The sequence below is a fragment of the Camarhynchus parvulus genome, chromosome 7, assembly GCF_901933205.1.
Source record: "Camarhynchus parvulus chromosome 7, STF_HiC, whole genome shotgun sequence".
Lineage (NCBI taxonomy): Eukaryota > Metazoa > Chordata > Aves > Passeriformes > Thraupidae > Camarhynchus > Camarhynchus parvulus.
Genome location: NC_044577.1, coordinates 27,394,774 through 27,409,912, shown reverse-complemented (window position 1 = coordinate 27,409,912; position 15,139 = coordinate 27,394,774). Strand labels below are relative to the sequence as shown.

Sequence of the window (15,139 nt, the reverse complement as noted above, 5' to 3'; positions counted from 1 at the left end):
CCTCTTTAGGCAATTGTTTATCCAGTTATCTTCCACGTTGGAAGTACTTGCCTTAAACTCGTTTTGTTTAGTAAATCTGCACATGATACAAGGGCTGATTTGTGAAAGGCTTACTAGGCAAGGCCAAGTGCACAGGAGCTGTATTCCTGGGAATTAAAAATCTGATGCCATGACTTAATATTTAAGGAGTGGTGCAAGAGATGCTGATGTCAGGGAAAGAAGATTGCATGTTAATTTGTTTATTGTCAATGTTGTCCACTCCAGGAAAAATGTCTCTTTGGAATATATTAAGAAAAGTATTATATATAATATGGGAAAAGCAACTACTGCTTCTCAGAGGACTTCAAACTTCAACAGAATTGTGGTATCAGTTTTTTTGGTTATGACAATTTTTAAGAGGCAGCTGGGAAATGAGCTCTGTAGTCCAGGAGGTCTCTTAGGTCCTGTCTTGTTGTCATATTACAAAAAAATCTGAAAATAAGTACTCCCTTTTTTTTTCTGTCTATCTTCCTCATATTAGGTTGCTTTAAATAATTGTAATTTATTGTTTTTCAAAGTTCAATTCTGTGGTGTACAGTATCCTCTTGGGGAGGTTAGTATGATATTCGGTCTATTTTAGGTTCACCTCAGAAAACCTATTCCGCTGCATAATCTCTGGTAATGATCTTGGGGAGAATAAAAGTACATGCTCAATTACAGGCTCAAAATTTTCCACTAGCAGCAGAAATTTGGATTTAGTTTCTTTATAGCCTACCCAATTCCTGGCCAACCCAACTTATTGCAATTGTCAGAATTCAAAGGCTCTTCCAAAATGTACAGCTCCAGGAAAGTGAGGTTAATCTGTTTGCTTCTGTTAAACAGTGGAATTTTTACAGTATTGTAATTCCAGGATTTTCAGTATATTCATCTTACACATTTGACAGTAAGAAAAAGCAGGCTTAAGATCCTACCAAAATATTCTTTGCCTGTAGCATTTCTTGATTCAAGAATCCTGTTTACTGCTATTTCATAATACTTACAGAAATTAATGGTGCAGTCTTGGGGTATGGGGCTTGGATAATGAAAATTTAGTTTGAAATGTTTTCCTTCCGATTCTGCAAAGCAATGTAAATTGTGACTTGCAGAGTATGCTGTGAAAAACTCAGGTAGTAGTGAGTAACCAAATGGTTGATGCTATTGGAAGAGAATGAGGTCCATCTTGGCTAATTTACAAGTGGTCATTTGGTTTGATCCTGGAATCGTGAGGCATTTGTGTGTGTGTCTGGGGAAGGACAGAACTGGGGAGCTGAGAAGAAAGTGCAGGGTGGAAAAAAATAGGATTTACTGTGTAAATGTGTGGCAGAATGAAAGACTCATGGAGAGTGCAGTAGTGCAGCTCCAAAGGCATAGAGAAAGGGTTGTGGACAGTGAAATGGAGGCAGGCTAAATTATGTTGTAATTTGTATTATAAAAAAAGCCAGCCATAACCAATGTCATTGGGTTGTCTTACACTTGCCTTCATAAACAGTTCTGAAGCGTCTTTCAGAGCTTCTCTATGAAATCTTTATTATATTAGTGTAGACCTTTGAAATTCATCGTGACAAAGCTGAAGGCCAAGGAATGTGCCTTCAAGCTGATCACTGGGCTGGGTTAAAATTTGGTCAGGAATTTGCTTACTGAGTTTTTGTGTTGCTGAATCCAAATCTGTTTAGAGATCAGTATGCTCAGCTGCTGGAGCAGCCAGATGTGATAACAAATCTCAGACTTGTGTGCAGCCCCTGTGATGCAGAAGTGAGCCCAGTTTACTGTAACAGCTGGCAAACCCCACAGCAGCCTTGGGAGGAGAGGATGTGATCCAGCCAGGTCCCTCACAGATTGACTTGGATGTTAGTGGTGGCTGTGCACAATCTTTGCAATCTGCTATGAATGCTGCTCCTTCACCTCATCTAGTGCAAGTCACTGCTTCAGTTCAAGAGTTCAAATTTTGCTGGTGGTGCTTGGTAAGTTTTGTTTATTAAAAATATATGTTGGGATAGGGATGTTAATAGGAAGGAACAGAGATTGTGGGCAAGCTGCTCTGGCTTGATTTGCAATCCAGCAACAGAAGAAGAAAGGAGGTATTTTTTAAATCAAAACCAAAATACCCATCTGTATTCCATTCTTTCTCCAATTTTACATTTCTTCCCACACAAACAAACAAAATACATCTAAGTCACCACCTCCCAAAAACACACATTCTAAATGCTTGGGAAATAGTAATTTTTATATCTTACAGACCATATTTAGGGCACTCATTTCTGCCTGCTGAGCAAGTGGAGAATGTTCCTTTTTCCCAGATAAATAAGACTTTCATGTAACTAGACAAATATTTTTGTTTTCCCAGTGACCTGGAGGTGACTCCTGTGCTTAAATGATGATGGAAGATAAGGGATGTGATGCATTGCCTGTATCTGAGTCCAGGGCTCCCTGAAATATTCCCAGGAACACCAAAGACTAGGATTCACTGTGACAGGGGGAAGCAGAGGGGTGTTTGTCTTCATGATTTTGCCTATTTAGTACACACATTTTCTCCCAAAGCCATTGAATGCAACCACAAGTCTCAGGCATGTGCTTCTCTGTGGAGCATTTGCTGGCACTGTGCAGGGTGTTGGGAAAGGCAGAGCTCCCCTGGACAGGAGGATGGGGAGGGGACATAGTGGCAGCCACGGGGGTGACTGTGAAGGACTGGGATCCTGGACTTCACAAGTCTCTTCTGCTGAGATGATGTACTTGGCATGGCTGCCAGGCACAACCCGTTCCAAAGGGGAAAAAAATGCAGAAAAGCAAAGTAAACATAATCTTGCTTCCACCATGGCTTAGAGCAGTTTATGTATTTGCTTGTTGAGTTAGTTGGTATGTATTAATGGACTTTCATGTGTGTTTCAGTGTAGCAGACTAATTTTAAGAGAGCCTGATAGAAAACCTAGGCATTTGTCTTCTGTCCCTCACATCCCTTCCATCAGATAGAGAAGGAAATGGGATATAAATGATGAATAAAGCACATTTTTTGACTTTTCTCCTCATTGACTAGAGCTCCCTTTAGCTTCAGAGACATTGTGCAGAATCTGGATAATCAGACATCTTAATCCAGCTTCTATTTAGTTACAATATTTTTCTATTAACACCTATTGTATCTTCTTATCTTACCAACTCATGTCTTGGGAGCACAGGGACAGGTGGGACAGGCATGAAAATAACTCAAATGTGATTACAATCATTTGCAGAACAATTGATTTTGCTGGAATATCAGAGCTTTGCTTAATTTTCTTAACTAAAGTCATTGTCTAAATTGCCTAAACTATCATGCATCTGGGAAAATTTTGTACAGTTGTCAAAATTATCTTGACATGTTTTTTATGGGAAGATGTTTATCCAATGACAGCTGTGAGTCATGCACAGAAAGTCTAGAAGCTTTCATCCACTTTCACATCCTCAAAGAGAAGTACCTAATGTTTCAAGGCCTGTTTCAAGGGCTTTTATTTTAGTAAGAATTTATTTGGTTGCTGAAGTCTTTGTCACCTCTGCGGATCAGAAATAAACACACTTCCAGGGAGATGAATTCACTCGTGGTACAAATGCTTTTTTACTAGGGTCAGATTAAGTGAGCTGGAGGGTTAAAATGTTAAAAACACTGCTCAGTACTGCTCATGAGATGTGTTTCAATCCAGGTCCTCCATTTCCTATCATGTTGTTCCTTCTGGAGGCTGCCACAGCAGATTTGAAACAGGCCAAACTTGCCGCTTGTGCTCGGCAGGAGCATCTGGCTGGTGTTCCATCTCTTAAGATAAGAAGCCACTGGATTTCAAGGAGACAGCCTGGTTGCAAAGACTTAGGTGGTAATTTAAATTTAAAAGCAGGGGCTGAATTGTCAGCAGGAGAAAGGAAAGGGGCAATGTCCCTGTTTTAGTGGAGGAAGCCTCCCCCTAAGTTGTTTCAGAGTTTCACTCTGGCATCCATGGGCCATGGTGTTTCCCTGGAATGCCCAGGCAGGTCTTGCCTGGCTCATCTGAATCACCATCGAGGATCCTTGCATGAAAACCTGTGATGATTGGTACCTTTTAAATTATGTTAAGTGTGGAGGTAAAGAAAAACTTGTTTGCCACAGAGATTTGTGGAGGATGGAAGGGAATCCCAGGAATCTCCTTCCCTACTGTTTTATTGCTGGAGAAGGGCAGCATTCCCTCCCCATAGGCTGTGCCACCATGCAAAGGACACTTTTCTGGGATCGTGATAGAGTTCCAGGAAAACTTAGACACACAAATATTTCTTTTAGCTGATGTTACACCAAGATTTGGTTAGGACAATATATTTTCCACTTCTTAATCTTATCAGTCAGTAATGAAAGAAAATGAAATTCCAGCAGAAAAATTAATAAAACCCTGTTGGGGAAGTAGAATTTATCCATTTTATGTAAGGATTTTTTTCCCTTTTAGAAGCTTTATTAAAAAAATCTGTATTGGTAATATTTTGTTCTTTAATAAAAGCAGGATTTAAAGGTTTTAATGATAAAAAACCCCCAAATCATAAATACTGTATTCTGCATGACAGTACAAATATTTTTGGGTAAGAATACACAGAAGGTTTGCATTTACAACAGTCATTAAATGAATTAAAATTATATAGAATAAGGTGGGAAGCATTACGATTAAAAATGCAGCATCAAAGACTTTATATCCTCTGAAACAATTAAGAGAATTGAAAAATATAAATACCTTTATTTTTTCCTCTGGATTAGGGTTATAGTGTATTATGTCTTCACATGCAACTATGTATTTAAAAGGTAAATTAGATAATAATTCTTTTCATTGTAAAGAAAGAATGAACTTATGTGGAGCAAAATACTTGTATGGCTTTCTTCTGGGAGAACAGCATCACGTTTGAGGGATCAGTGTACATTGGGGCTGGAAAGGTGACATGGTCACTGAAATGCACAGAATGGATGGCATCAGATGAATGTTTTATTGACTGCAGTCCTTGAACAGAGATATTCACAAGTGGCATAAGGGCTCTTTTAGTGTTTTCAGCCAAAATACCACAGGTCACTCTCAGTAAGTAACTTTATGCCAAATATAGAATCTAGTTGAAAGAGTGAAGTGGGCAGCTTTTGTTCCTTGTAGGCTCACCAAACAGAAGAAACATCAGAAAAGTTTCATAAGTGTTTCTGTGGAGACATTTTTTGTTCTCACCATCAGCTGAAGAGATTTAGTGCATATGTAGAACATCGCTCTCTAATACTCTCTAAAGAATTCTGCTGCTTTGCAATAGTTCAGCTGTGACTTAGGGAGGTATTTAAACTTGTGACACTGGCTTCAGCAGCACTGCTGTTGTGTCACAGAAGCCTTTGGAAGGTGATGGCTGTAACTGCTTTTCTGTTCTGCTCAAGATCCAAGCAGTGGCTGCTGTACAGCAGCAGCAGAACAGAGGGAAGGCAGCACACAGCACCTTCAGAAAATTTGTTCTGAGGCTCTGGTGGATTGATGTAATCTTTGGATGTTGCAGTTTTCCCTCAATACTCAGTAGAAATACTTGCCACATTTGAAATTGAAACCTCCTGATTTCTTCACTAGTACTTACACTGTTCTTTACTAGCCGAACACTGGGAGAAGACCATGTGACTTTAACTGTTTAATTATCTTTCTAGCATAATCTACAAATTTTCACTCTCTTAGTACTCTGCTGGCTGTAGCTCTGGGAAATGAAAGATGTTGTTGTATATACAACACAAATACATGAGTAATTTGATCTTGGAGCCAGCTGATGTTGTCTTTCATTTTAATTTTCATTATGCCTTTGGCTCTGTAGCTGCTCCAATTTTTTTATTAGACAGTAGTGTATAAAGAGGCAATAGAGGGTTAATTGCAGTTCAGGGAAAGTGTTTAAAAAACAGCACCAGCTATATCTTATAGCAATAACACTTTCTCATAATGTTGGTGCTTTTTGTCTTTAGAATTCATCCATACTTCCAATTCATGATTGCACATATTGGTGCAGCAGAATTGTCTTGGATAGTTAGAGCTTTTGTAATCGTGGTAGTTTTGTTCTTACATTGTTTACAGTAAGTATTCAAAATTTCATAATAATTTGTAAAGGTTAAAAAAGTAAATCTAAAAAGTAAAGATAATCTCAGTGTCTGCCCCTGCAATTAATAATTGGACCACTTTGCCAATTCAATATACAACCACTTTGAAATGTAGCTTAGAAAGTCAAGTGTTAGCTGCTTTTAATCTGGCAGTTGCACAGATGATCACTTTAACAAAAAATTTGCTACTGGCTGAGTATCATGAGAGTTGGAAAGCTGAGCCAGAGCAGTGCCACACGGGGAAGAGGGGGTACATAGTTTGATGTTTGTTGCAGGTTGTTTCCTATGACTTTTAAATCTCCATATATGTGCTTTATTTCTCCTTGTGACAGTTTTATTGCTTCACAGTAAAAGCTTCAAAAGTAATTGTTTTCAAAACAGGACCTTATGAAAATATTGAAACAATATTTTGATTTAAATGAAAAATAAATAGAAAAACAGAATAATGGTTAGTGGTGTTGGAAACTAAAGGCAATAGCCTAATGCTGTGATCTTAGAACAGAAGTAACCCTGACCCTCTGCAACAGAAGTGCACCAAAGCAGAGTAACTTGGCAAAAAAAACATAAGCTGTGACTTTTATTATAAGCAAAGATATTGCAAGGAATATGGCCCACCTTCTCATGTCAGTAGCCAGCCTTGTTTGCTCTGGCAGAGGTAGGGAACTAACTAAATTTATCTTGATGCTATTTCTCTTAAGCATGTTGTTGTCTCTTAATTACATATTGAATAGCATCTGGTGTTTGAAGAATTATCGAATAGAAACACAGCAGGGGGAAGTGTGGCAATATTGCTGCAAGCTGATACTTTTTCTGCGGTGGTGGTCTGGAGGCTCTCTCCTGGCCACTGAGACATCCTGCTTCTTCCTCAGCTTGGCCTGAGCTGCCCAAAACACCAATTTTGTAACACTGATGTCAGGCCAAATTTAGCTCTTCATTTTGATTTTGTAATACCAGCTTTTCATAACTCCTAGAACATGTGGAACTAAACTGTTTCCATCTCTTTTCTTTTTTCCCTTTCAGTCACCAGGGGAAAAAATTATTGAAAACAGTTTCCTGTAGGAGATTCAACAAAGGCATTGCAGTGCTCTGTTGGTGCGATGAAATCAAAGCCACTGGAAACTGTTTTGTTGTCTGAGATTGAGGGATCTATTATTTCAGTGGCACTCAGGAGCCACTGTGGTTTTTGAAAACCCTTCATAGTACGCAGCTCTTCCATAGGTGCTGAATCACCTTTGAAGAGCTCTGCCTTGGTAGCACCAGGAGAGCAGCATTTCTCTGCCTCACCCAGGTCATGGAGGAGTGAACGTGTTAGTTTATGAAATACTCACATGTGCCAATACTGCAGGCAGGTTTATTAGCTGACCTAGGAGTTACATGTAATTAAATGGTCTTTATAAACTATTGTATTCCAAAAGCAGAAAGGTAGGAATCTTCTTACTTTGCATCTCTAGTTAGGCAGGGGAAGGAAGTCAACTACAAAACAGACAATTTTATCTTTCCATTGCCTTGAACAGCTCTTCAAGCACAGATTGTCTGAAATAGCTGCCATAATATGTTTTTACTTTTCAGGCCATGGAGCTTAGGGAATCAGATTTTTAGTATCTACATCATCTCTTTCCTCCTGGGACCGAAGCTGGTTACCATAGCAAAATGGCAAGGAAGCTGATAAGCAAGTAGTACCATTTGGCAAACAGGATATAAATTTATTTTGTTAAGACAGAGGACCGTGAAAAAAAAACGTTCGTTCCTAGGATTTTTTTTCCTTTATTGTGTTTTAAAATGGCTGTGTAGAAAATTATTGTGAACAGATATTGAACAAAATTCTCTTGCTCACTAACAAGTGTGGCTGCAAATAAAAGGAGCTTCAGTTTTGAATCTCTGCAGATCTTTAATATTTTCACAGAAAAGTTAGATAGTAACACAGGTAATACAGAGTCATTTCACTCCTTATGTTTCAGGGTGTTGCAAAGATGCCATACTGTGATTTAAATGAGCTCCTACTAAACAGAATAAATACAGATACCTGTCCCCCCACTACTTAAAAATTACATCACAATATAGTTTTTGTTCCAACTTGATGAAGCATGGTCATCTGAGTCTGTCTTGTAAATCAGTCTGTGAAGTCCCTTGGGTTTGTGTATAGTGACAGTAGTGAGTGCTGAAAAGTTAAACTGCTTGGTGTTCCAAAAATGTTATCAATAATGTCGATTCTGATGGTGTTTTTTGTACTCACTATCTCAGTTTCCAATATGAACTACACACCCTGAACAGCACAGCCGGGCTGTTCAAGGCATCATCACAGCAGCTGTATCTTTGTGCATGGACTCCCCTGGGGGGACTTTTTGTTTGTGTTCTGGACACAATTTGTCCAGAAAGACCTTAAAAGAGCTTGTTTTAGGACTGAGGTGTTCCTCTTTCTGCTGGCTCAATTCTTGATATGTTGCCTGGCATCTAAACCACCCTTTGTCTCCTGTTCTTGCTGCAAGACTTGAGTCACTGTTTTGGGGAGGTTTTTTGGGGTTTGTGCTAGTGACTGTAAGGGAAATGAAATCTTAGAGTCTTGGGATTAAAGCAGAAAACTGCTTATTTCCTTAAAACCCTCTTTGTTCTCAGTTTTATCCATTCAAAATATATCATACATGTTTATATCATTTTATATTCTCTGGCAAATTTCCTAATCACTGCACAATTCCAATAGTGAGGATTTGGGAGTCTTTCTGTAATTTGGACACGGAAAAGATGCTGTTTAGTTTTAACCCCTTTGAGCCCATATTAACCAGGTTGAACTTGTAGAAGTTCTGTTCATTGGTTGAGGGTCTCAATCAGTGCGCCCATGGAGTGGGAACCAGAGTAAATTCTAGGCAACCCCTGTTTTGACAACCTTTTTATGTTTGCTTTTTTTTCAATAGCATAAGCACTGGCTGAAGGTTTTTTTTATGCTAGGGGGGATTTTTCATCTTTAGAAATCATCATTATCACCAAAAAATAGCATCAAATTCCCATTGGATGCAGCACTGGCTCAGGTTAACTGGGCGGGTTTGGGTGGGGTTGACTGGTGTCTGATCAACTTGGGGGAAGAGAGGTGGAGAACCCTGGATCTGGCAGGATCCAGGCAGGCTTAGAAAGAGCTGAATGAGAATAAAATTGTGAATGGGGATGTGTGGGTTTAGTATTGGATTAGATAGTATTAGATTATTTCATGTGTGACCTGCATCTTCATCACACCTCTGTGCCATCTGTGGGCTCTGCATGCAGGGACCCATCTGTAGGGGGTGAGAATAGTTTCATCCTAGAAAACCTGTTGTCTGCCAATAGATCTGGATTGGTGACAGTCCCCTGGGGGTGTCCATGACCTGCAGGTCCCTGTACTGTAGAGTGGCACACAAATGTGGGAACTCGCTGCGGGGGCATGGCCCAAAATGCAGCGCTTGGATGCAGGAGCTTGGGAAATTGGAGTGTTGCCATCTACTGGCAGCCATCCACAGAGAGGAGTCCCTCCTCTGGCTGTAGTTGATGGTGTTGCTTATTTTGAGCTGAAAGATGAGGTTTTTCTGCCTAAATCCTGTTTTGAGTTGGAGTTGTCAATAAAAGAATTGTTGCTGTCCTTAGCACATGACTAGAGTAATACCAGTCAGATTTTTATGGAGAGGTTGTTACTCTTGGGATGTGGGTCCATGTTCGAGGTGGGGGCAGCTCCTCTCCTTCACAGCGTCCAAGTTGATCTGGGGAGTTCTGAGCAGCCCCTGTGAGCCTAGGGCTTGAGGGGTTTCCTGCAGCTCTCCTGCCATTCAGAGTGTCTCCATATTTTCAGGGAATGGGCTGGGCTGGAAACTGCTTTTTTTATTCTGCAAGTAAAAAATTAATAAAGGCAAAGGATATATTTGGGCTCATTAGGGAATAGAGAAAAGATCTGTATTATTAAGAATCTTGGAGGTCTGACTGTCTTTTCCCCTGGAAGAGATGAGAGGTGTTTCAAATAAGTCTGTCCTCAAAGGGTGATCCAGTACAGCTTGTGCAAGTCTCAAAAAGTCCTACTGGGACTGACCTCTGTTAAGGGAAATGTTTACATTAAGCCATCAGAACAGGCTTTGAGCATTTTGCATGAAAGAAATACCAGCAATGGGCATGAATATTTTTTTTCCTTTTTATTAAAAAATAGTTGGGAAATAAAAGGTTGCAACACAAATTTTCAGCAAAAGTTATGTGACTGCTTCCTTACAAAACATAACACACATGGGAGTAGAAGAGTGACATAGCTCTTCCTTCATGCTTGTCCAGCTGAAATATGCTTCCGACTTAGCAACTCATTTCTGTACTCATCCATAGAAATGTAAAAAACATATGTTTTTATCTAGAAATATAAAATTTTGAGTTGGAACTAGATTATAAATACTTCTTTGAAGCCTTGTTAATATCAACACTTTACATTCAGTATTTTAAGCACTATTTCAAAACAATGGCTGATGTACCTTTGAAATGTTTTTGGGCCAAATATGTATGTGCACAAACATGAAAATATTAGTGTTCCTCTGCCAGATCTCTCTGCATGAGTTATAGGTGACCTCCAGTGATGGAGCAATGATGCACTTTTAGATTGATTTGTGTCTCAGTAGTTCCCAGATAATAGATAACTAAAGGCAAGATTGAAGAATTACCAGTTGAATTGTACCTTTTATTTGTGAAGTAGTACACAGTGGAAAGAACTTATATTTGAGGTCATATATGGAAGTTTTATGTTTTAAAGACTAGAGAGCTAAAATTCATTAAAATTAAGAGCCTGAGGTTTAAATATGTGTTGGTTTAAGGAGTCATGGAAGGGGCTGGATTCTGGCTGCTGCTTTGTTACCAATGGCAGTTTTCCAAAGTGTAACCAAGTATTTTTTTCTCTTTTTATTTTCTTTTTTTTTTTTTTTTTTTTTTTTGTTGTTGTTGTTGTTGTTGTTTTCTTTTTTTTTGCAGCTGGTCTCCAATGTTCTCATCTTCTCCTGTACAAACATTGTAGGCGTGTGTACCCACTACCCAGCAGAGGTGTCCCAAAGACAGGCTTTCCAGGAGACCAGGGAATGCATACAAGCCAGGCTGCATTCTCAAAGGGAAAACCAGCAGCAGGTAAGAGCAACAGTTGGAAATAAAGCATGAAAACACTGAAACAGAATTAGCATGCAAATTGTTCCTGTAGGATGGCATTCGCAGTCTTCTTGCTTCATGAGTAATCCAGGCAAGAAGAGGTTGTTGTTAGAGGACAGGATTTTTAAAGGTTTGAAAGAAAGCTCAGGGGTGTAGTTCTTGTCCAATACTTTTCCAGAGACAAGCAATATACCCAGTGGCATGTGCTCTGTGGATTAAAATTACACAGTACACAAAGAGTCTGCATAGTTTTTTTTCACCCATCATTGCTGCCAAGTGTTAAATGCAGATGCAACACACAGGCTTTGGACTGACCCTCTTGGTAAGGTCAAAGCCTGGCATGATTGTCAGCCAAGCCACTGCCAAAAGAGAGCTGTAAGGCAGGCAAGAATTGGTCCATACAACATAACATTCCTTGATGCCTCCAAAGAAGGTCCTCTTCCCTCCTTTCCCAAAGGTTCCTACCTGCTTACACACCTCTCTGTATCCTATTGTCTTCAAATGAATTGTATTTGTTCAAAAATTAAGATTCATCATCAGCTTCATTGTTTTTTTGCTATAAAAAGCCCTCTTGCTGCCAACATACAGCTTAGTTGTCAGGGTGCTGAATGTATCTGCTCCCCTAATTCATTTGTGGGTTCTCTTGCGATGAATCTCTTGTGTCTCAGATTAGACACAGAAGGTCTTTTGGGGCAGCTTAACTATTCCCTTGCTAACTAACACACATCTCTGCCCTGCACTACATCTCATAGTGGTCTGTTCAGTCCAATTTGAAATGCATCCCATGAAATGGGACTTCCATTTATCCCTTGGGAGATATCTCTGAGCTTGGTTGTGGGTTTGGGGAGAGGTCCGGGGAATTAATCAGCTGGGGAGTCTTTGCATCTCTGTGGCAACTCAGTTTCATTTTCCTTCATGTCTCAGCCCATCTGCATCTATGGATTTGTGTTTTGGCAGTGTTTCATGAGGTACCTCTGGCTGACATAGCTGCTGTTCAATCCTTACTGTGAAATAACATGTATACGTGCTTATTTGGTACTTTCTGTATGAAAACAAGATTCACACTCAAGACTCCCTTTTCCTTTGCAACAAATATTGTATCAGAAAGATGAAATCAGCAGCCTGTTCCTTCCACACCTTGAAGTGGAGGAAAGGATTGAGCCAAGAGAATATGCCATTTTACTCACTGATTTCAGCCCTGTGCTCCCTGCTGAGAGGCTGCCTCAGCAGCGTGGCTCAGATGCCTGTGCTCTGCTGGATCTGGGCACTTCTGTCTCAGAAGCAGCTTCCTGGAACAGCCCTGACAAATGCCCTGTCTTGATGCTTTTTTCCTCTCCCCCTCTCCAGGAAGTACTATACCCTACATAAGAAAGCCAGGACATCAGAAAACCGTGGGTCAAAGCCAGTCCCTGCCAAGTGCTCTTCAGTGCCTGCAGCAGTGACTGCGGGTCCTGGCAGCTGGAGACTCCTAATGAGATTATTTGCTGCCACAGCCTGGGCTGACATTGATCTCCAGGTTCAGTTCAGATGACTCCATGCATAATGCATTGAGATAAGCACGAGGTGACAGCAGACACAAATAAGGACAGCTCAGCCCAATGTCCAAACAGGGGTGGAGGAAAACACAACTGCACAGCCCAACACGGTTATTTATAGGTGCTTGTCTTTTTCTGGAGATTGATGGTGCTCCTGTGTGCTGTTCTCTTTTAAAGGCAGGCAGATTTTCTCAGGCAAATGACCTTGTATTTTCCTTTATTAAGCATCTACCAGCACCCAAAATTAGCCTGAAAGTAAATAGAAATTCCAGAATATCCAATGCAGAAAAAAAATTACTTGTGATTTCATTACTTGAGATAAGCTAGGGCAGAGCCATAACAGGAATTGCTGTTGTTTGCCCAAAACAAAATATTCTTGGATGAAAAATCATGTGTTCTCCACATTGTCTAGGGAGCAAATAGCATTTGGGTAAGAGATGGGTTGTTGAGACTGCACTGTCTTAATTCTAGCATTGCATGTCTTCTGTCTCTGTAAAGTTGTTCTCCCCTTGTTTTCATCTCAGCATCACTTTTGGTAAAAAGTAACTGTTACTAAATCTGAGGAGAAATGGATAATCTTAACATACTAAATATTCACAGTGAAGATTTGAGGTCATCTTGGGAGAGGACTTCATAAATAGTTAAAATTTCTTTGCAGAGTCATTGTGGGAATGTGTGTGCCCATGCACAAATATATCCATGTATATGTGTGTAAACAGGGTAGATCTGTGTTGAATTCCTTCATCTATGTGCCTGTTTTAGAGACTAGTTCTCCTTGCGATGCAATTGTTTAATGTATAATTCAGTGGAACTATACTTGCATGTTTTTTTGAAGGGAGAATTATATATGGATTTGCTCTTGCATTTTTATCAGGTCAGAATGCTGTCTTGTTATACTTGTAAAACACCAGTCCTGGTCACCTCACTGGTGCCTAATACAGGATTTTACAGCAAAGGCTGCAGCACTTTCTAGTTCTTGTATCAAAATGAAAATTGTTCTCTAGTGGAGACCCTAATTTCTCTGCTCCATTTGAAATAAAACCTAGGGATTTTGTTGTTTCGAAGGCCTTTTCATGTGCTTTATGCCTTGCAAATGCACTTGTATAGCCATCTCCTGTTATAGCCTTCTCCTCTCCTTCAGAGGTTATTTTCAGTGATTGTGATGACTCCAAGCAAACAGAATAAAGATAATGCTCAGCTCTGTAACACAGCTCAACTTCCTAATTAGTAGCTGCATGAAGGGATGTTGTGCCACATGCATTTGTTTCACCTGATGAGCCTATCTCATCCCCTGATTATTAGTTCAGAGCAGCGGTAGTGCAGGTCCTGGAGATCTCAAGTGTCTCGAAAATATTGGTGATTTAATCTGGCAAGTGCCTGTGGTGTCAGGACAGTAAGGGTGGGGGCTCTCAAGTAAAAGCTACTCGGAAATGTAGGTGACAATCTCCTGGAATGCTCCAAACAGACACTCAGGCTCCCGTCTCTGTTTTGGAAGCGAGTAATGCTCCGTGCCCATGCGCCCACAGGGAATGTTCCAAACCTGTGGGTGCCCCCGAACCTCCTCTAAAGCTCCAAGTTATTTAGAGGATGTGTAAAATCACACATAAAATAGCAGCTTTCACACATTTGAGGATGCCTATTAGAATATGCAAATGACAACAGTGTATACAGCATTTACTCTGGAAAGCATACCAATGTGTTGTGCTTTTCCACTCAAGGAGTGCACCAATAGCTGACAGAAGCCTAAGGACACGTGCATGATTCATGAGCTGCTTTTTTTTAAAAAAAAAGGATATGTAACTGTTAGCACCTGCAGTATGCTAGTGATGGTGACAGTACTTTAAAAAACAAGTGTCTTTTCATGACTGCTGCAGTTTTAAGCAGAGATAGAAATCCCTCCAACACATCTTCTGTGTTATTACTATCTCTTCAAAGACTGAAGGCAGGCTCTCTTTATGGTTAAAAGAAATACTGGGCAGTGTTACAGACTATAAAATGTCTCAGTGCATGCTGAGCACATTTTCAGTGAATTCATCTTCCTCTGGTTCCCGCAGGGTTCCTCTCTCTCCTTAGAGGAAGAAATAAATGGTGAAATTTCAGTTAAAGCTAGGAGATAGAAGCCAAAAATGTGCCTATAACTGCAGCATGGGCAAGTGGTTTGGTGATGTCAGTACTTGAGACAGGATTGCTGACCCCTCTGAGTCAGGCCTGAGTTTGAGCCCTGCTGCTCCCTGTGCTGTTGAGAATTAATGAGCTATTAGATAAGGTTGGGGACCTTCCTTCTGTGTCATCAAGAAGGAAGGCCCTTTTCTTCCTCCTGCTCACTGCAGGGAAGGAAAGATAAAGAAAAGAGTGGCACAAGAAAAAAAATCCCACCTTT

The 15,139-nt window shown here is 40.2% G+C and overlaps 1 protein-coding gene across 1 annotated transcript in view; it reads left to right on the top strand.

Moving 5' to 3' along the window:
* The window catches only part of ADCY5 (adenylate cyclase 5), a 203,079-nt gene that overhangs the window by 108,470 nt on the left and 79,470 nt on the right, over positions 1–15,139 (top strand). Inside the window, exon 2 of the mRNA XM_030952680.1 lies at positions 11,057–11,206. Coding sequence (XP_030808540.1) covers positions 11,057–11,206 — 150 coding nt within the window. The remainder of the gene's footprint in view (positions 1–11,056; positions 11,207–15,139) is intronic.